The sequence below is a fragment of the Syngnathus leptorhynchus genome, chromosome 12, assembly GCF_054491065.1.
Source record: "Syngnathus leptorhynchus isolate UIUO chromosome 12, UIUO_Slep, whole genome shotgun sequence".
NCBI lineage: Eukaryota > Metazoa > Chordata > Actinopteri > Syngnathiformes > Syngnathidae > Syngnathus > Syngnathus leptorhynchus.
In genome coordinates this window covers 306356-329160 of record NC_141206.1, presented here as the reverse complement: position 1 = coordinate 329160, position 22805 = coordinate 306356, and the positions used below count along the sequence as shown (strand labels likewise).

Genomic DNA, 22805 nt, shown 5'->3' with positions numbered 1-22805 from the left:
TGGCTGACACGGCAGACTGGGGTGGTGGTTCCCCTCTTTAAGAAGGGGAACCGGAGGGTGTGTTCCAATTACAGGGGAATCACACTCCTCAGCCTCCCTGGTAAGGTCTATTCAGGGGTGCTGGAGAGGAGGATCCGTCGGGAGGTCGAACCTCGGATTCAGGAGGAGCAGTGTGGCTTTCGTCCTGGCCGTGGAACAGTGGACCAGCTCTACACTCTCGGCAGGATCCTTGAGGGTGCATGGGAGTTCGCCCAACCAGTCCACATGTGCTTTGTGGACTTGGAGAAGGCGTTCGACCGTGTCCCTCGGGAGGTTCTCTGGAGGGTGCTTCGGGAGTACGGGGTGCCGAGCCAACCGATAAGGGCGGTTCAGTCCCTGTATCACCGATGCCAGAGTTTGGTCCGCATTTCCGGCAGTAAGTCGGATTCGTTTCCAGTGAGGGTTGGACTCCGCCAAGGCTGCCCTTTGTCACCGATTCTGTTCATAATTTTTATGGACAGAATTTCTAGGCGCAGCCGAGGCGTTGAGGGGGTCCGGTTTTGGGACCTCAGCATCGCGTCACTGCTTTTTACAGATGACGTGGTGCTGTTGGCTTCTTCAGTCCGTGATCTCCAGCTCTCACTGGAGCGGTTTGCAGCTGAGTGTGAAGCGTTCGGGATGAGCGTCAGCACCTCCAAATCAGAGTCCATGGACCTCGGTCGGAAAAGGGTGGAATGCCCTCTCCGGATCGGGGATGAGATCCTGCCCCAAGTGGAGGAGGTCAAGTATCTTGGGGTCTTGTTCACGAGTGAGGGCAGGATGGAGCGCAAGATCGACAGGCGGATCGGTGCAGCGTCGGCAGTAATGCGGACTCTGTTCCGGTCCGTCGTGGTGAAGAGAGAGCTGAGCCAAATGGCAAAGCTCTCGATTTACCGGTCGATCTACGCTCCTACCCTCACCTATGGTCACGAGCTATGGGTCGTGACCGAAAGAACGAGATCCAGGATACAAGCGGCTGAAATGAGTTTCCTCCGCAGGGTGTCCGGGCTCTCCCTTAGAGATAGGGTGAGAAGCTTGGTCATCCGGGAGAGACTCGGAGTAGAGCCGCTGCTCCTCCACGTTGAGGAGCCAGATGAGGTGGCTTGGGCATCTCATCAGGATGCCTCCTGCACGCCTCCCTGGGGAGGTGTTCCGGGCATGTCCCACCGGTAGGAGACCCCGGGGACGACCCAGGACGCGCTGGAGAGTCTCTCGGCTGCCCTGGGAACGCCTACGGATTCCCCGGGATGAGCTGGAGGAAGTGGCTGGGGAGAGGGAGGTCTGGGAGTCCCTCCTAAAGCTGCTGCCCCCGCGACCCGACCCCGGATAAGCGGAAGAAGATGAAGGTGAAGGTAATTTGGGTTAACTAAAGTCATGAGCGTCAAACGAACTGGCAGAATGAAAATCAGCAGCTGGCTGCCATCCATTACATGTTCTTTCATTAAATACCCAGAATGAAATGCTTGCACTCAAGTATAACCTGTTTAATATTTCTTCCAGATAACGGTGAGTGTCAAAAAAATCTGAGATCATGACAAGAAGAAGAAAGCATATTGTTTTTTAGCTAGATTAATATCATAAACTCTGGCAAGACTCTTGACAATTTCAGGCTTATTCGTTCAAATTCAAGCACAACAGCACAAGATGCTATAAGTGTGTGAGTGAGGTTTAAATCTTTCATGGCTGATAGTATCTCTAAGCACACTAGTTAGCCTTTAAATCGGAATCGTCCCCAACCGGGTCAAGTACTGATGGGTGTCAACTTTGACTTTCACTGTCAACTAACAGAAACACGCCAAACCTGTCTTGTGTCTGTAATCTGTCAATATAGATTGAATATGAAATATTTCGACGCGCCGCTTGTCTCGTGTGTGTGCTCACAATGTTTGTATGCTGGAGGGAGCGACTTCAAATTTACTTCAAGAGGACGTTAGAATAGGCCTCTTTGGCACATGTGATTATCTAGGTAGCTTGAGCTATGCCGTTATATCGCTGTAACCCTTCTTTTGCTTCATTAGTTTTCGTACGTAGAGGTCGCTCTCAGTTAAGACTACAAGGTCACACATTATCGCACAGGCTAGGCAGAGTCGCGTCTTTGCAGGAGGGCGGCCCAGAGTAGTATAAGAGCAGAAACCCTAGTGGTCGGGGTTAGACCTTCTTCCGCATCTAGCAGAGAAGGCTCCACAGCTGTGTCTCGATCATTCTGGCATACATTAAATAGTTAAACTGTGAAGGCTGACTCTTGGTAATTACTGTTAGCATAGCAAGCATTAAAGATAAAGAACTGGGAACAAACCTAACAAGGAGAAGCACCTCTCTGTCAAAAAAAGTTCACACATAGCCAGTCAGTCTGTTGACCCACTGTGGCAGCTCAATGCTATTTTGGTTGCCACCTAAACGGTTACAAACAATTCGATCTTCTTAAGAAAGCTGGCTGTTTTGTTGTAGTATGCCTCTCGGTCCCGCCCCGCAGACCGCAAGGACACCATTTTTTATTTCACTGTGGGTGTATATTTTTTTTCTTTACTTTATTCCACTGTGTCTGATTTTTCATGCCCTTTCGTGTGATGGGAGTCTACAAAAATAGGCATTTTTGTATTGTCTCACGTGTGTAATCTGTATGTTTAGACCCAATGTGAATGGGATGGTAAAATAAAATGTAGTACCTAATCTGTGTGTTGGAATAATCTCGGGGGAAGCCTTGGCCTGCCAGACCAGGAGGCCTTATCTTTAAGAGTTTACGACTCTCCTTTAAACTAAATGCTTTCTATTTGGTTCAAGGAATGTATTTTGATCCCCGTCAGCCTTATGTTTCCTTCCTGTCCTTATGTTACTTTTATGTTTGTTTTGTAAGAAGTCTTCACTAACAATGAGCAGGGCTTCTTTGTGTAGGCAAGATGTCCTTTGTTTAGTTTAAAGGGATTCATTCCTTTTAGTTAACTGTAGCTTTGATTCATAGATTGTAGTTGATCGGAACTGTTTTTCTTTGTTAAATGTTATATACAGTTTGGAGTAGTCACATATAGGTTATCCCATATTTACTCAATGTTTGTTTAAGGAACTGTCTACCAGTTACCTGACATTTACTTAATATGTGTTGAAATGTTTAGGTAGGACTAGATATCATTATTATTATGTGTTATGTTAGTTTACTAGGAAGATAAACTTAGCAAGGGTTTAGTTACATTGTTCCACAGGTAAGCGGCATTCAACGGGCTTCAAAGTTATCTGATCATCGTCGAGGAGGTGTTGGCCGCCCAATGGAGAAGACAACTGGTTGGGTGAAGAAATCAGAGTCTACGACTCCACTGTGGGGGGCACGACTCCACTGTGGGGGGCATGGGCCGACAAGTGCTAAATCACACCACACTACATTCCTTTAGCTAATCAGCGTTGCTACAACCACTATCTCCCCTCCCTTTAGTGTAGCAACGCTTCTGTAACCAGGGCAACCAAAACATTAAAAAGAGGAGCACGTGGAGGAGGAACTCAGAACTGATGGAGATTGTAACTGAGCTTCCTTTCTCTATCGTTCTCCTCGCGAGTAAACTCATCCTGGTTGTCTTCTCCTCTTCGTTCCAGCATGTGATTTAATGTCTGATCATATTTAGACCCAACACTGTGCTTGAGGTCTGTATTATTAGAATTTAAATCTTATTACCCTTTTTTCTTTTTGAATGATAATTAATTGTGATATTTGAGACTATTTACAACCAGAAAGTCCTATCCATCATGTGCTAACATTTTCTAAGACTTTTGAATGACTGATTTAAGGCCTTTTAAAGCTAATCAAGAAATTATTTTAGGTTCGCGGATTCAGTACTTTTTATTACTTCAAAGATCCGTGGAAACACTTTAACCCTACCACCATTTCAGTAAACAAGCATTTCCTATTTATCAAAAGCTAACGCTGATAAGGCCAGACCTGCATTATGGTATACCTTTTGACTGAGACACCATACAGCAGTGTAGGAGTTGCAATTATTATGACACACTCACGTGAGTGCTGCTAATGCCCTCAAGCAGCAGTCTGGTGACTTCAGCTTGTCGGTCAAACTCCGTTTGTGCAACACGGAGCTCATGCTCTGCCTGCAGCAAAGGATCATGAAGGAAAGAAGCGTCAATAAATTGTATTTTTCATTAACAATACACGTGTACAACCACACACTTTGATTTTGTCTTGAATTGATGAGCAAATTTGCTTTGAAAGTCTCACTTACTTTGTCCACTTCCTCACTCAGGAGCTGAGAGCAGAAACAGAAAGCCATTCTCAACATCACATCATCTTAACAATTCAAATATGTGTGTATCACACATGTGAAACTATGAGGTGGAGTTGTGCAGATAAGGAGGATCTGTTCAAAATGTTCTTCTATAATATTGTAGAACCATTTTAACTCCAAACATTCACTCTCACGATGAAATGTGCCAAAACAACATTTTAGTCCATGGGCTGAGACTTAGTATTTTAGCCATGCATGAAGTCAGAACTCGAGCAACAAACTTTATGAAGGACAATAGCATTACCTTATCCTGAAGCCTGTCATGAACAGGTCTATATTACCACATAAATTACTCAAATGTGTGAGGTGCATGATCCTGGGCTTGCTTTGTAAGAAAATATGCCTTGCTGCAAATTAGCAATATACACTGCTCAAAAAATTAAAGGAACAGTTTTTTATCAGGGTATGGCATGAATTCAAATACACTTTTCTGATAAGGTTCTGGTCAGGCACGTGGCAGGGGGGGTTGTTAATCACTTTCAGCTGCATTGGTGTTTATGGAATTATCAACAGGTACACTAGAGGGGCAACAACGAGATGGACTGGTTTTGCAGGTAGAGGGCATTTCAAGCTCCTCCCTCTTGATCTTTTTTAACTGTTTTTCCACAAGTGTTGCAAGAGTCATTATCACGACTAGAAGCATGAGGCGATTTCTTAACCCTCCTGAAGTTGTGCAGATTGTCCAACTCCTCCAGGATGACACATCCATGCGTGCTATTGCAAGAAGATTTGATGCGTCTCCCAGAACAATCTCCAGAGCATGGAGGAGATTCCAGGAGACAGGCAGTTACTCTAGGAGAGCTGCACAGGGCCATAGACGGTCCTCATCCCATCAGCAGGACCGATATCCGCTGCTTTGTGCAAGGAGGAACAGGTTGAGGACTGCCCGAGGCCTACAGAATGACCTTCAGCAGGCTACTGGTGTGAATGTTTTTGCCCAAACAGTCAGAAACAGACTTCACGAGGGTGGCCTTAGGGCACGACGTCCTGTAGTGTGCCCTATGCTCACTACTCATCACCGTGGAGCTCGATTGGCATTTGCCATAGAACACCAGAATTGGCAAGTCTGCCACCGGCACCCTGTGCTTTTCACAGATGAGAGCAGGTTTACCCTGAGCACCTGTGATAGACGTGAATGGGTCTGGAGAATCCAAGGAGAGCGCTATGCTGCCTGCAACATCATTCAGCATGACTGGTTCGGTGGTGGGTCAGTGATAGTCTGGGGAGGCATTACCATGGAGGGACGAACAGACCTCTACAGGCTAGAGAACGGCAGTCAGACTGCCATTAGGTATCGGGATGAAATCCTTGCACCCATGGACCTACGCTGGTGCAGTAGGTCCCATGTTCTTCCTGATCCACGACATTCCCGGCCTCATGTGGCAAGAGTATGCAGACAGTATCTGGAGGATGAAGGAATTGACACAATTGAATGGCCCTCATGATCACCTGATCTAAACCCGATAGAACACCTTTGGGACATAATGTTTCGGTCCATCAGACGCCGCCAGCTTGCTCGTTAGACTTTGCAGGAGCTCACTGATGCCCTTAGACAGATCTGGGAGGACATCCCACAAGACACCATCCGTCATCTATTAGGAGCGTGACGTTGTCAAGCATGCATACAAGCATGTGGGGGCTACACAAGATATTGAAAAGAGTTTTGAATTGCCTGCCACATCATTTTTTCACTTTGATTTTTGGGGTGTCTATATACTGAGCCCTCTGTAGGCTGAAAACTTTTATTTCCATCAAAAGATGTGGCATCCTTTTGTTCCTGAGACATTAAACTGTCCATATCAGTATAGATATCCAACTTTTTTTTTCACCATTGAAATCTGATGTGTTTTCAAAATGTTCCTTTAATTTTTTTGAGCAGTGTACAAATCAAACCAACCTGATTTCAACTTCTAAGTCATAGTCCAAAACGTTTTTGTGACAAAATGACTACATGTGAACTAAAATTGCATGAGGGATGTAATTAAACACTTAACTGTCCAGACACACAACAAAGGGTTTACATTTCTGAATTGACACAAGGCCCTTATTTACAACCTTTTGCTGCTCTGATATACTAGGCTCTGCCTCCACATCCCAACTCTCCCAATCGCTCTGCAACTGGTACAGTCATAAAACAATAAACCAAAAAATACAAGCTAAAAGGAATATCATTTGATAGTATCACAAACTGTAAATTTAATGCCATCAGATACCTGTTTATTTACCTTTTAAATAATGCCCAATTTCCATTTGTGGAAAGAGAAGAACAATGAGTAAAGTGTATTGGAAAACCGTCCATGTAAATTTTGACAAATCTTGCAGTTAGTGTAATAATGAGAGAGCAGGGTAATTTGAAAAGGTGTGTTTGGAGATCAAGTTGCGGGTTGAGGGGTAGTAAACCCCAACTTGCCACTGTCATTGGGAATTTATTTTCATGAAGTAGTCTTTTAACTTCTTGAAGGTAGACTTTATGTCTTTATCATAATGTCAGGTCACACAGGCATGGAAAAGGGTGGCTGGAAAATGTGCCCAAAAGGTAGGAAGTAAATGAATGAAGAAAGGAGTCGGAGGATACCGTTGACAACGTGCAAATCGTACAAATACCGGTTTTTCATGGACTGAAACTATTTTGTCAATGGGGTGTGTTGAGGGGGGACAGGGGGTCAACTTAGTGGTGCCCCTGACAGACAATGTGTTTGATTTCACAAAGGTTGACTTATATTAACACGTTTATTATAATGAAGTATCAGTACACTTCAAACATGTAAAACGTTTTCTAATGGCAAACATTTGAGTGCTGGCAATTTGTTTTTTCATTAACGGTAATGAAAAAACAAATTGCCAGCATATTTCCTATGAGAGAGCATTCAACAACGAAGTTCCAGTGTGATTGAATCTTAATTCTAAAAAAACAAATATTAATAAAAACAAACATGCTGAAACATTCCCATGCTAACATTTTCTCAGTTAGACAATTATGCAGACTCCTACAGTTAAAATGTGTTATTCTGTGACTTTCTGTGGAATTGACATTTACATTTTTTGTATAAAAAAACAAAAAAAAAAAACAAACATAGATCATTGATTAATTTTGCTATGGGTATTGATAGATAGATAGATGGCAGAACAGTAAGCACAGTAACAGCTCCTGGTATTGAATCTGTGTCTGTGCCATTTGCTCTGCTTGGGATTCTTACCGCTGATGCACTGGCAGAAAGAACATAATTTCGAGGCCTTGTCTCTTGAAAATCAGGTGCAGCCTACAAACAAGAGCAGGGAGGAAGGAACAAACATTGGCAAAGTCATGCATTTCCAATCATTAGTGAAACAAGACAAGCGCACCAAAAGCATAACTATGTGACAAAAATATGACAAAAGCATTAAAATGTTATTAAAGACAAGCTAAATGCAGCAGTATCTCATATTCATGGACTCAAAATTGACAAGTGCAAAACATGCAGTAGCTTGTGACGAGACAAGACTCATGCTTAAAAGGCCGTGTGGGGAGGGGCCAGGCCAAAGTAACGTAAATTGTCAGCACAGCCACATGGAGTACTCATGCTCTGCTAAAATCGCTGACATTTCGTTTAGTAGTCAAAAATTATTTGATGAAGCACAAAAGAACGTGCCTCAAAACAAAAGTTAAGCGAAGTCTTAAGAGTGAAGCGAGTGAGCTGTTTTAACAATAGGGTAAGTCAGAATACAACCTGACAATAATTGTGTTTGTTTGTAGTCGTGTAAAAGTGCTATGACCTACACAATCGTTCATATTTGAACTTAATTAAAATAATATATATATATATATATATATATATATATATATATAATGTATTGGAAAACATTACATTATTATTTACACATATATATATAAATATATACAAACATTATTTGTATATATATATATCAAAATCTAACGTCACAACCGCAAATGGTTAACGCATTTCATATGACTATTGTCTGCTGTGAGTTTTGTGGTTAATAATAATTTATACCATTTATAAATACTTATCACCTACTTGCTTATTACCACTCACTTTCACAAGGTAAAAGATAATAACAATAATAATAAAAAACTCACTGCTGCTTTGGCCTCTGCCTGCTTAGCTTTTCTCAAACGTGCTTTGCAGATGTCAAGATCCAGTCGGCGATTATCCAGAATTCGCCTCTCTTTCTGTGCGAGGTGAAATACAGAAAGTGTATGAGGCTTATAAACACTATATAATAATAATGCAAGCGATATTGGCGATAAGGTTGCACTCACTGATATAGTCCTCCAGTCTCCTTCCAGGAAGTTACGTAATGGAGTGAGAAATGTAGTGGCAGAGGTTTGAAGGAACTCTCGCTCGGCTGTTCCCAGTCTTTTCTGGTATTCACCCACAGTAATCAGGGTACTACCTAGAGTTGGCAGCATACACAAAGATACGTATAACCATACTCACACGCTACAGTTACGTTGTTATGGTATAATGATCAATGTGCGAAGTTTTGTTGCATGGAGCACCAAAAAAAACGTGTTTTCATGAATGGCCAACAGTCAGCAACTACTTTTGCTGCGATTTGAAATTTCAAAGTCAAAGTCCGCTTTATTGTCAACTTCTTCACGTTAAGACACACGAAGAGATCGAAATTACATTTCCCACCGTCCCACCGTGACTAGACACAGTACAAAACACATACAATCAAATAGCACAAAGAGTAAAAACGAACAGAGAAGAGCAATGAATAAGAAAGAAAGAAAGAAAGAAAGAAAGAAAGAAAGAAAGAAAGAAAGAAAGAAAGAAAGAAAGAAAGAAAGAAAGAAAGAAAGAAAGAAAGAAAGAAAGAAAGAAAGAAAGAAAGAAAGAAAGAAAGAAAGAAAGAAAGAAAGAAAGAAAGAAAGAAAGAAAGAAAGAAAGAAAGAAAGAAAGAAAGAAAGAAAGAAAGAAAGAAAGAAAGAAAGAAAGAAAAGAAAGAAAAGAAATAAATAAATAAATAAATAAATAGACAAATAATAGCAGCAAAATGGAGCAAGCGTGCTAATAGCAGACAGCCAGACCATAGCGCAAAAGAACAGGACGTTATGCAGTGGAGGGGGGAGGGAATTCAGGATCTTGACAGCTTTGAGTATGAAGCTGTTTTTGAGTCTGGTGGTGCGGGAGCGCAGGCATCTGTACCTCTTCCCAGAGGGCAGAAGTTCAAACAAAGTGAGGGTATTGGAATGTTGCACATGTAACGAGCATTTACAAATGTCATAACTAGCGATGTTCCCATCAAGTTTTTTGAGTCTTTCGATTTTATACGATTTTTATAGGCGTGCTTTTTCTGTTATGGGTCTGATATACTTTAATCTTTGGTTTAGCAAAACAGTTTGAACTACATTAATATAATTTAGAGACATTCCAAAAACGCAATAAACAGTATGTAAACACATACATACTCATATACTCATATACTCATGTGTATGAGTGTAAATCTATGAATGTGTGTGTGTGTGTATACACTTTCACATTTACAATTTTATATGTACCTGTGGTTAAAAAGCTAATCATGGAGTCTCTGTAATACACAAGTACCGTTTTGGGCCGAATATAAGACGATGTTTTTTTGCATTGAAATAAGACTGAAAAAGTGGGGGGCGTCTTATATTCGGGGTCTAGACATTATACCCATTGTCACTTGTGCGCAGCGGTAAGTTAAAGGTTGCCGGTATCGACTGAGTATGTTGCTGTGATCGTGCAGGTCTTTGGCCCAAACTGAGTATATACATTTCATTGTTACTACTGTCCACTGTTGTGCCGTTTGTCTGATCGCGGTTTGCTTTGTGTGCGCGCCGTTTGATTGACAGCTCCGGCGCGGTCCTTAAGTCCCAATATCATCGTCACACACACATCTGGGTGTGGGGAATAATGTCCTCTGCATATAACCCATCCCCATGTGATTTTGATCCATCCCCTGGGGGAGAGGGGAGCAGTGAGCAGCAGCGGTGCCGCGCTCGGGAATAATTTGGTGATCTAACTCACCAATTCAAACCCTTAATGCTGAGTGCCAAGCAGGGAGGCAATGGGTTCCATTTTTATAGTCTTTGGTATGACCCGGCCGGGGTTTGAACCCACAACCTTCCAGTCTCAGGGCAGACACTTTACTACTAGGCCACTGAGCCTCAAGTTTGCACACATCGTCCTCACATCGTACGAGTAGTCATTCCGCAGCGGCACGGCAACTAACGGTCGCCAGCAAAGACATTTTGTTGTCTCGATCGATGACTTAATGTTTGGTGTGTTGCCGACAGTATTTCATTTATGGTTGTTTATTATTTTTTTGCCAATAATTCAGTAAAGCAATCAAAACTGAACCACGTCTTCCCTCCTGTGTTCTGACCGACACCCGGAGGCGAAAAGAGCATAACCATCCGAGCCAACCCCCTATAGCAGGCATGTCCAGAGTCCGGCCCGCGGGCCAATTGCGGCCCGTTGTCAAATTTCATCAGGCCCGCAGCCTCTGTGATAAAATCTTTAGTATGTGGCCCGCCGCCATTGTTGACCAGCGCTTTAATACACGCGTACCAAAGCTATTTTATATTTATGCCGCAGAAATGTAATCTTGCGCGACCCGGCGTGATTTCACAGCAAGAACATGACTCCAGCTGTCCTGCTATGCGGAGCATGCGCAAGTCAAATGCGGAAATAAACCCGTTGTAAAAAGGGTACGCGCGAACCGGCTGCGTGAACCCTGTGTTAAATGTTCATGAGGCGAAAATAATTTTAAACTCATGTAAATTTAAGGTATTTGATACAGTTTGTTCAATGTTATCGTATTTTATGTATTACTTATAACTCCTGTTTAAAATGTTCATGAGGCGAAAATAATTTTAAACTCATGTAAATTTAAGGTATTTCATACAGTTTGTTCAATGTTATCAGACTCTTCAGATATGAATGAAAGGCAGAATTTGTGTTTTTAGAGTTGTTCACATCTGCCTGAGTGGCTTATATTTGGTTATTTTGTCATTTAAAAAATAAAGACAATTGGGAGAATGAAATTTGTTTTATAACAGTGTTTATTTGGATGAAATTGTAGTTAAAAAAATGTCAGAAAAAATACTGGCCCCCGGGCCCCTTCACTTTATCAAATCTGGCCCTCCTTGCAAAAAGTTTGGACACCCCTGCCCTATAGTATATGGGTTGGGAATCCAAATTGTTCAAAGAGCCATATTGGCCCAAATAAAATAAAAACCATACCTTCCTGGAGCCGCAAAAATCTGATACAATCAATACATAAGCTGTGTGGTTACTAATAAAATTATTTAAAAAAAATAATAATAATAGTGGTATCAATTTGATCATTTATTCTTACGGCCCATTAGAGTTCACGTACCTGCATAGCAGAGCTGTCTGTTCGATATCGGAATTGATGTCCTTGATCTGGTGATCGGTGATATTGTTTGTGCGGAGAGGCATGTCTTTAGTTTTCTGAATAATTTCAGTTTTATTTTTCAAGTCCGAAAATGGACACTGATATTGTAATGAATGAATCCCTTCAGGTACTCTCCATCGGTGAATGGCTTTCCGCGCTTTATTATCTCCCGGACTGCAACAAAACTTGCAGCAGTAGTAGAGTTTGGAGATGCAATCCACTTTTTGGAAATGTTTTTCGGTCCTCAAATTTCTCCACCAGCACTGCAATTGCACGTTTCCTCTCAGTTGCGACTGGGTGATCGGCAGCAAATTTAGCATGCTTTATCTGAAAATGTCGCTCCAAATTCCTCTTCTTGTTATTTGACAACTTCTCATTGCAAATCAAACATGCAGGCAATGCTTCAGCATTGGCAATGAAAGCAAATAGTTCAGTCCATTCTTTCTTAAAGCCTCTGTTCTCATCAGCAATCTTTCTCTTTTTGCCTTGTGAATCCATGGCCAATCACTCACACAACTCGCATGTGCTGTGTCGTAGACCATGACGCAATTTTGCTATTTGACGCCATTCTCAAATTTGGTATTTTTAATATATTTACATACATTTTTTTACAGCATGAGAATGGTTGTGTCACGATTACCATATAAAAACCATATTTAAAACAACAACAACAACCAAAACAACATATTTTTCCATTTTCATGCATTTTTGCAAAAATTCCAGGGAGCCACTAGGGCCGTGCTAAAGAGCCGCATGCGGCTCTGGAGCTGCCGTTTGCCGACCCCTGCCCTATACAGTCCTCAGGCTCCCCAACAATAGCGGGAGCAGTTTGCATTATTTTATTGCAATGTTTTTCCTTATTCAGATTTGTTTCAAGACTACAGTTTGACTTGACTTTGATGGTTATAATAATAATAATAATACATTTTATTTGTAAGGCGCCTTTTAAGGCACTCAAGGACGCCGTTCAAAGATAAAATAACATACACAATCAAGTATAAAAAAAGTATAAAAATAAGGAAACATCTGCAGCAGAATAGGGGGTTCAACTATATGCTTGCTTAAAAAGGTGGGTTTTTAGGTGGGATTCAAACTGTAAAATGGAGTCGATGTTTCGAATGTCAGGGGGGAGAGAGTTCCAGAGACGAGGGGCAGAGCAGGTGAAGGCTCTAGCTCCCATAGTGGACAGACGGAATGGGGGGACGGTGAGGGTAATAGAAGATGCAGACCTGAGAGACCGGGAGGGAATGTTAATGTGGAGAAGGTCAGTCAAGGTATGAAGGGGCGAGGCCTTAAATGTGTAGAGGAGGATTTTATAGTTAATGCGGTACTTTATAGGAAGCCAGTGAAGTTGGAGCAGAACAGGAGTGATGTGATGATGGACAGGCGTTCTGGCGATGATGCGGGCAGCAGCATTTTGAACCAATTGCAGTTTATGGAGGAGTTTGTAAGGGAGGCCAACAAGGATGGAGTTGCAGTAATCCAGACGAGAGGTAACGAGGGAGTGGACCAGGATAGCAGTGCTGTTCGGAGTGAGTGATGGACGGAGGCGGTTGATGTTACGGATGTGGAAGTAGGACAAACGGATGACGTTATTGATTATGCAGTTAATGCAGTTATTGTCATTTTGTTGTTTTATCACAGTAGATGGTTTATTTACATTTCAAAAACCAGAAACCATTCATTTACAAATGTGATTGCACTTTAGTTTACTTATTTAAATGTTCAGATAATAAGATGTGATAGACAGTTTTTGCATGATTTGAATGAGGCAAAAATAACGTTTTCGCTCAGTGATATTGTTATAATCATTTGTTTCAAATGTAATTATTTTCTGTATAAAAATTAAATTTGGTGTTCAAAAAGTCTTTTTTCAAACTTGAGTCTTGGAAAAGAGGGGGTCGTCTTATATTCAGGGTCGTCTTATATTCGGGCCAATACGATACTACCTTGAAAAAGAGGGGCTCGTTTTATAATCCGGGTCGTCTTATATTCGGGCGAATACGGTATAATCAATGAATGGCCCAATTATTGGACAGCCTTTCAAATATCCACACTCTAAACTTTGTTTCTTGCCTTTTTTCTGCTAGAGTGACAGTCACAATTTCTTCCTTGAAAATCATGCAGACATATTGCAGACATGCAGACAGTTTTTCCATAGATAATTCAGCGTGTATCAGGAATGATTGGAGCCAGGCGACCAAATGCAGCTTGAACCGGGGTTTATTGAAGGGAAAAGGGAGTTGGAAGGGAGGCAGGTGGGCAACGAAGACACAGACAGGATAGAGAACTCACGGCCAGCAAACAGACCGACCAACCGACAGAAGTCCACTTGGACACGAATAAAATTCTGACCGTGAGACTCCACACAAGACTCGGGGGAAACTAGACGATAGGAACACAGGGCGCGGACAGGGACGCAAGACAACAGTCGACACCGACAGGGAGAAACACACGGGCAGGGCTTAAATACATCAGGTAACAAGAGGGAGCAGGTGACAGACATGACGATAACAAAGGAGTGTGGCTGAGGGAAGTTGCCGGCCGAGCGTCTCTGGCACGGCACGTGACAGAATGTGTGTTAGGGTCGATCGCCAAGTGTGCCGGGCACTGTAATTTGTTTGCAATTGTCCATTTCTGTTGCGTTCAGCTTTGTCGCTTGATGTGCGGCAGGCCTTAGTAAAAGTGTAGAAATCAAATACAATTTTATTTTCAATAATAATTTGTCAAAACCCCTCCGTGAGTCGTCACCTTATCGTGGTGGAGGGGTTTGTGTGTCCTTATGATCCTGTTGTCTGGGGATTCATGCCCCTGGTAGGGTCACCTATGGCAAAAGCGTCCTAGGTGAGGGGCCAGACAAAGCACAGCTCAGAAGACCCCTTCTGACAAAAAAGACAAATGGACCTAGTTTTCCCTCGCCTGGACGTGGGTCACCGGGGCCCCCCTCTGGCGCCAGGCCTGGAGTTTGGGCTCTGGTAGAAGCCCTCTTGAGAGGGGCTAGACTCTCTTCCACTCGGGAGTTGCCCACGGTGAGAGGCGGCGAGCAGGTGTGGGCATACTTATTGCCCCCCGGCTGGGCACCTGTACATTGGGGTTCACTCAGGTGAACGAGAGGGTAGCCTCCCTCTGCCTTCGGGTGGGGGGATGAGTCCTGACTGTTGTTTGTGTCTATGCACCAAATGGCAGCTCAGAGTACCCACCCTTCTTGGAGTCCCTGGAGGAGGTGCTGGAGAGTGCTCCTTCTGGGGACTCCATCGTTCTACTGGGTGACTTCAATGCTCACCTGGGCAATGACAGTGAGACCTGGAAGGGCGTGATTGGGAGGAACACCCCCCCCGATCTGAACCCGAGCGGTGTTCTATTGTTTGACCTCTGTGCTCGACACGGATTTTCTATAATGAACACCATGTTCAAGCATAAGGGTGTCCATGTGTGCACTTAGCACCAGGACACCCTAGGCCGCGGTTCGATGATCGACTTTGTAGTCGTGTCATCGGATTTGCGGCCGCATGTTTTGGACACTCGGGTGAAGAGAGGGGCGGAGCTGTCAACCGATCACCACCTGGTGGTGGGTTGGGTCCGATGGTGGGGGAAGATTCCGGTCCGACCTGGCAGACCCAAACGCTCTGTGAGGGTCTGCTGGGAATGTCTGGCAGAATCCCCTGACAGGAAGAGCTTCAACTCCCACCTCCGGCAGAGCTTTTCCCGCGTCCCGGGGGAGGCGGGGGGGATTGAGTCTAAGTGGATCATGTTCCGCGCCTCCATTGTTGAGGCAGCCGACCGGAGCTATGGCCGTAAGGTCGTTGGTGCCTGTTGTAGCGGCAATGCCCGAACCCGCTGGTGGACACCGGCGGTAAGGGATGCCGTCAAGCTGAAGAAGGAGTCCTATAGAGCTGTTTTGGCCTGCCGAACTCCGAAGGCAGCTGACAGGTACCAAGCGGAACGCGGCTTTGGCGGTTGCTGAGACAAAAACCTGGGTGTGGGAGGAGTTTGGCGAGGTCATGGAGAATGACATCCGGACGGCTTCGAAGAAATTCTGGTCCAACATCCGGCGTCTCAGGAGGGGGAAGCAGTGCGCAGTCGACACTGTTTACAGTGGAGATGGAGTGCTGCTGACCTCGACTCGGGACGTCGTGAGTCGGTGGGGAGAATACTTCGAAGACCTCCTCAATTCCACCGACACGCCTTCCATTGTAGAAGCAGAGCCTGGAGACTCTGAGGCGGACTCTCCAATCTCTGGGATTGAAGTCACTGAGGTAGTTAAAAAACTCCTCGGTGGCAGGGCCCCAGGGGTAAATGAGATCCGCCCGGAGTTCTTAAAGGCTCTGGATGTTGTGGGGCTGTCATGGCTGACACGCCTCTACAGTATTGCGTGGACATCAGGGACGGTGCCTCTGGATTGGCAGACTGGGGTGGTGGTTCCCCTCTTTAAGAAAGAGGACCGGAGGATGTGTTCCAATTAGAGGGGATTCACACTCCTCAGCCTCCCTGGTAAGGTCTACTCAGGGGTGCTGGAGAGGAGGGTCCGTCGGGAGGTCGAACCTCGGATTCAAGAGGAGCAGTGTGGCTTTCGTCCTGGCCGTGGAACAGTGGACCAGCTCTTCACCCTCGGCAGGATCCTCGAGGGTGCATGGGAGTAATGCGGACTCTGTATCGGTCCGTTGTGGTGAAGAGAGAGCTGAGCCAAAAGGCAAAGCTCTTGATTTACTGGTCGATCTATGCTCCTACCCTCACCTATGGTCACGAGCTCTGGGTCGTGACCGAAACAACGCGATCCCGGATACAAGTGGCCGAAATGAGTTTCCTCCGCAGGGCGTCCGGGCTCTCCCTTAGAGATAGGGTGAGGAGCTCGGTCATCCGGGAGAGACTCGGAATAGAGCCGCTGCTCCTCCACGTTGAGAGGAGCCAGATGAGGTGGCTCGGGCTTCTCATCAGGATGCCTCCTGGATGCCTACCTGGGGAGGTGTTCCGGGCATGTCCCAACGGTAGAAGACCCCGGGAACGACCCAGAATGCGCTGGAGAGACTATGTCTCTCAGCTGGCCTGGGAATACCTTGGGATCCCCCGGATGAGCTGGATGAAGTGGCTGGGGAGAGGGAAGTCTGGGAGTCCCTCGTAAAGCTGCTGCCCCCGCGACCCGACCCCGGATAAGCGGAAGAAGATGGATGGATGGATGGATGGATGGATGGATGAATGGATTTGGCAACATTAAAAGTCTCATAAGATGCTAACAGTGTCAATGTCAGAAACAAATCAACTGACCGTAAGGTGTACTGGAGCCAAATTCATTGGCAGCATCCAGCATGTATTGGCCAAGCAATTCTTCATTGGTTGTCCTGGAAGGAAGTTTTTTCTCCAGTTTGTCATAGATAAACTCCTCGATTCGAGCACCTACAAAAATCATGAAAATAAATGTGTCAAGAGGACAGACTTCTCGGTGTATCACTTGGGCAAATGTCTGATATTACAGATAATATATCAAATATATATATATCACACACAGACACACACACGTATAAGAAAAGAAGATAAGGGAGCCACTACATACGGCTCGCTGGGCACCAGTTAACACAAGATGCATTTATTTGACACATTTCTTTGAATTCTTTTATTCGTAGTAACTACACTTGGAACTACATTTAGAAGTCAACGATGCACCTCAGTGAAATATTGAATTATTTCTCTCTTCATTTTGAAACAATTGAAAAAGGACATTTCCGAGTTATACTTTTTAGTTATTATATGATATACTGTATCTTACATTAGAAAATAAAGGCAGAACTCACCAGTGTGGTCAACTGAAGCATGGGGGGGTTTAAAACAAGTACATGGTTAATAATACACTTTTCTAGCACTATGTTCCTATTCCTCCCTGTCTGCCTGCATTCTAGCTCAATGGTGCTTAAAATGTGGTACAAGTATGCAGACTCCCTACAGTGGGATGTGGAAGAATCACTAAATTCACTGCTTATACTGTGCATGTACTTGTTTATCCTGCATAGTAGATTTGTTGAGGAGAGTTCCATTGAACTTGAAGATTAAATTAATTTTCCTCTTTTTAAGCATTATGTGGAAGTTTTAATACCGTATTTTTCGGAGTATAAGTCGCGTCTTTTTTCCATCGTAGACTTATACTCAGGAGCGACTTGTATGTGAAATTATTCACAAATTTTTACTTGATCATTAACAAATTGCTTACTTACTAGTATAGTTGATAACTTCATATGTTACTTTCACTTTAAACCGCATGATGGCGCACTATGGCTGCGGAATAATTGGAGCCTCACTGACAATGAGTTCACTCACTTTCGGAGTCAGGAGATTTCATGATTTGAAATGGTATTGGCTGAAAACGGCCTTCAAAATAAAGCACCCTACCTCAAATCAAAGCACGGCTGAAAAACAATACAATAAAAAAACAACAACAATAACATGGAGAAGTCTTAACACAAACTGTAAATATGGTTTTAGAACAGCTTTTGTTATTATAACAATTTTAATAACAAGGTACAAGTGTCCATACTGTAAATATGTTTTTAGAACTGTTTTATTATTATAACGATTTTTCTATAATAAGGTATAACACTCTTAAATGTGTAAACCCTTGCTATTCAACATATACACCAATGACCAACCTTCGCCAACAAATGTGCACAGATTCATCTGCGCAGATGACCTATGTCTGACCATACAAGCTCGTACCTTCCAAGAGGTTGAGACACAATTAACAGCAGCCCTTGAGGAGATGACAAATTATTATGACAAACGCTCTCTAAATCCAAATCCACTTAAAACTCAAGTATGTGCTTTTCATCTGAGGAATAGAGATGCCAGTCGCGCAAGCTCAAGATCCTTTGGTGTGGCAAGGAACTAGAACATCAGTTCCCAGTGTATCTGTGGGTCACACTGGACAGAACATTATCATTTGCCACCCACATGTTAAAACTGAGGGGAAAGGTTGGCTCCCGCAACTCCTTACTCAAAAGACTAGCAGGGACCAAGTGGGGAGCCAACGCCCAAACGCTTAGAACATCTGCCCTAGCCTTGCGCTATGCACCAGCAGAGTACTTTGCACCTGTGTGGAGTAGAGCATCACACGCAAAGAAAATAGACCCATTACTTAACGAAGCTTGTAGAGTAATTACAGAAACACTACGGCCCACTCCAATTAATACCCTATATAAGCTTGCTGGTATTGCCCCTCGAAACATCAGGTGGCAGACAACAGCTAAAATAGAAAAACACAAGCAAACCTCGGACCCAAGACACCCATTGCATCACCATGAGCCTGTTCCGAGGAGACTGAAATCTTTTGTTACTTTTGTTTTGTTACTGAAGAGGATATATCGTTATATGGGCCTGTGGAATAATTTGAACTGCAACTGACGACGAGTCTAACGTCAGCGGCGCAGCGCGGCGCACACGCGGCATTGTCTACATAAAGGACGAAGTATTCGATAGATTTAATGATTTGGAGTGACACAGATGGTTTGATAAAGGTGTTATTTATGTTATAGTTATTTGGATAACTGTTAATGTCACGTCAGGCCCGTTCTCAGCTCCTCATTTGTGTTTATGTCACGTTAGCATACCGTATCGTTTAGCCTGTTGTTGCTGGTTCATGTCTGTTCTAGTTGTTGGATTTTGTCAAATAAATTTCTCCCAAAATCCGACTTATACTCCGGTGCGACATATATGTTCTTTTTCCCTTTATTGTGCATTTTGTGGCTGATGCGACTTATACTCCGGAGCAACTTTTAGTCCGAAAAATATGGTATATGTTGTTTCTCCTGTCTATTTTGACAGATAATCTAGGACAGGTTTGATAATTAACAACACAGTCAAGCCCAATTAAAGAAAAAATACTTCAAGAAGTTTCTTGACATAATTAGCCCATGCAGTTTATATGACTGATGGGGGGGGGACGATCTGCTTATGAACAGCGCTGAATCGAAACCCCAATTCCAAAATGTTGGCACGTCGTATATAACATAAAAAGTGAATAAAATGATATTTGAATCATTTCCAACATTAATAAAAGAAATACACTAAAATGACAATCTATTTAATGTTCAAACAGATCAACACAATTGTTTTTGCAAATGTTCTCTCATTTTGAATTATACACCTTGCGTCCATGATATCAAAAGATTTTCAGAATCTGAGTGCATGTTTGTGCCCACCACTTCCCTGAAATGGCACTGCATTAAAAAAACTCTGTAACAATACATGGGTTAAAGAATATTTAAAAAATGCAAAGTGAAAACCATACTGTGTATACAAAAAAAAAACAACAGACTGAGCTCATGTGAGAAGGATTACACAATCAAAGTGTGCTGTCTCACTTGTCCAACAATTCCAATCCTGCACCAGTGGGCAAAGTTAAATTCTATACTGTCCTCCTTATATATGCCTATTATCTATGTTATGCGACTCTATGTTCCACACCCCTTTGCCCCCTACAAAGCACCGACAAAGCAATTTCATTGTACAGCTGTTGTACAATCACAATACGTAAAGGCATTCTATGCTATTCTATTCTATTCTAAAATGTTTGTCTTCCTCAAGGACCAAAAGGGTTCCTTCCGATAAAGGTGAATGAAGTAAAGCTTCTGTCAGGGAATTATATCACATCAAGAAAACAGCACTGATGAGCAGCAAGGTGCTGGTGTCTCTCAAGTCCTCAGTGAGGACTACTAATGTATATTTAGTTTTTTTCTCTGAAAATCATGTGAGTGCTTACTTGGGTTTGGCTGCAGGAGCACTTCCGTTTGTCTCAAGATCTTTTCAGTCCAATTCTTGGTACAGTCTGCCCGAGTGATCAGGTTTTCTAGGTGAGGATCAAGCTCAGTCTTCTCAGCCTGGCCCAACTTCTCTTCTGTGAACTAGAAACATATTCCAGGGTAATCAATTAAGCAATCAATCAATCAATCAATCAATCAATCAGGTCCTAGTAGTGGGAGATCAACAGGCAGGCTCTTGAGTCTATCTGCAGTGATGCAGAGTCTGCATCAGTCTGCTGAGAAGACAATTTATTGGTTTATGCACGGTCCTAACCTCGTAGTGGTAAACTGTGTGTGTAGTGAATACAAACAGCCGAATTTAGTTTCCTCTACACGTGTGTGCACTATTGTAGGGTGAGGAGTTCGATCAAGAAAACAGTTTCAGGAAAAAGCCACTGCTCCTCTGCGTTGAGAGGAGTCAGATGAAGTGGGTTGAGTATCTGACAGGATGAGAGACAATGCCAAGACAATACATCTAATGCTGCTGCAATCATGTCATGACCCCAGGTAAGCGGATGACAGGCCCCAGCTTTGTGTGTGTTAAAATAATGTTTGTAGGCTTTTAATTACCAAAACAATAATTTACATTAACGGTCTCAGATGCAGGTGCACTGGTTTGCACGTCCACTTCACAGTTAGGAGGGTGCTGGTTCGATTCCACCTTCGGCCCTCCCTGTGTGGGTTTGCATGCACTCCCCGTGCCTGCCTGGGATTTCTCCGGGCACTCCGGTTTCCTCCCACATCCCCAAAACATGCTTGGAAGGCCGATTGAGCACTCCAAATTGCCCCTCGGTGTGAGTGTGGATGGTTGTTCGTCTCTGTGTGCCCTGCGATTGGCTGGCAACCAGTTCAGGGTGTCCACCGCCTGCTCGCCCAATGACTGTTCCAGCATGCCCGTGACCCCCGTGGGGACAAAGCAGTTCAGAAAATGGATGGATGGATTGATGGATGTCTAAGATGTATAAAATAAACTAATGGACTTTTTATTGTATGGTATTGAAATACACATTTTATTTCATTTTGTTTCATGTTTCAGTTTAAAGGCATTTTTGCAATATTTTAAGAAAGAAAGTCTTAACAGAACTGTCAAAACAGCTGAAATCTGAAATCACTCTGGCAGCCCCTCTCCTATTGGAGGCGCCCTGTGACATTACGATGTGGCCACTCTAAAATAGAACATTCTGTCCAATGACATAATTAATGAGGTCGTCTGGGAGTTGATCGTTGCTAAGTGGAGTGTGGTGAGGTGTTTTTTTGTTTTTGTTTTTTTATGAAGTAAACTTTAACTGAGAGTGACTAATGAAACCCCTTGAAGCAAACACATTTTGCAACTTATTTGGAGAACTGTGCCAATGAGCAAGAACTTCGAAAGTGTAAATTTAAGAGTTATAGAGTGTAAACGTGTTTGAAGCATGTGGGAGTTTTAAGACTAGCGAACTTGGTCTCCCAATATCGCGGATTTTCAGACAACGCAACCCCCGCAATATAAAGCGGTATACTACATGCATTTTAAGTTTTTATCAGGAAGTATGTACTATTGATGAATGTAAAGTTGGTCGTTTAAAATGTCTTCCGTTTTCGTGTGCGTGTGTTAAGTGTGCGTTATTTTGGGTCAGACATCGGAGTTGTAGTTTTGGAGCTTCCTGTTGACTGTGGGCAGCAGAGCGTCGAATCACGTGACTTGTAACCCTCACGTTTATCAATAATAGATGGAGGTTTGACAGACCTTCATCAGCTTACAGTGCTACCCGTGAAGCGAAAATGCATGACTGATTTTACATTTCTACAAACACAAATTCCTTACAAGGTCGCACTGAGAGATAGATCGAGCAGAGGCCCGCAGCACTCATCAACGCTAAATGCAGTTCCACTGACTGTAAATCGATGAGTGTCTATGTCCTGCAAGGGTGTGCATGATTTTGCTTACCTGCACCGCCCTGGTAAAAAAGACCCCCGCATCGGAAGCCAGTTTTTTAACGTTAAAATCCATGCTGCTGGACTGTGCTGATCTTGCACAGGAGGCTCGTTGGTTGCTTCCCCGCAAAGGGAATCCTCTGTCAGAATCAGATGAGATGATGTAGCATCAATCGGAAATCGACTCTCTGCCCTGCGTTTAAAGAGACAGTGCACCCAGCTGCAAATCACGACTGCAGTGACACGATGAAACACGGTTTCTAACTACGTACACATACACTTTCCTCAGAATTGAGAAATATTCATCATCTCACTCATTAATCCGACGGACTGTGTTTTTAACAACATTAACAAATACTACGCTACAAGCACTCCTGACATAACTGAGTGGATTGCATGATTCCACGCGATCGCT

At 43.4% G+C, this 22805-nt stretch overlaps 1 protein-coding gene across 3 annotated transcripts in view; it reads right to left on the bottom strand.

Moving 5' to 3' along the window:
• Nucleotides 1–22773, bottom strand: part of sh3glb2b (SH3-domain GRB2-like endophilin B2b) — a 28773-nt gene extending 6000 nt beyond the window's left edge. Inside the window, exons 1-9 of one of the 3 annotated variants that reach the window (XM_085926049.1) lie at nt 22404–22773; nt 20437–20578; nt 17480–17491; nt 16956–17084; nt 8563–8696; nt 8380–8472; nt 7499–7561; nt 4239–4262; nt 4018–4107 (exon numbers count right to left, since the gene is read on the bottom strand). In XM_085926049.1, coding sequence (XP_085782175.1) covers nt 4018–4107; nt 4239–4262; nt 7499–7561; nt 8380–8472; nt 8563–8696; nt 16956–17084; nt 17480–17491; nt 20437–20578; nt 22404–22466 — 750 coding nt within the window. In that variant the 5' untranslated portion in view covers nt 22467–22773. The remainder of the gene's footprint in view (nt 1–4017; nt 4108–4238; nt 4263–7498; nt 7562–8379; nt 8473–8562; nt 8697–16955; nt 17085–17479; nt 17492–20436; nt 20579–22403) is intronic. The other 2 variants (XM_085926047.1, XM_085926048.1) reach the window with 2 other exon arrangements.
• Nucleotides 22774–22805: the final 32 nt, after the last annotated feature.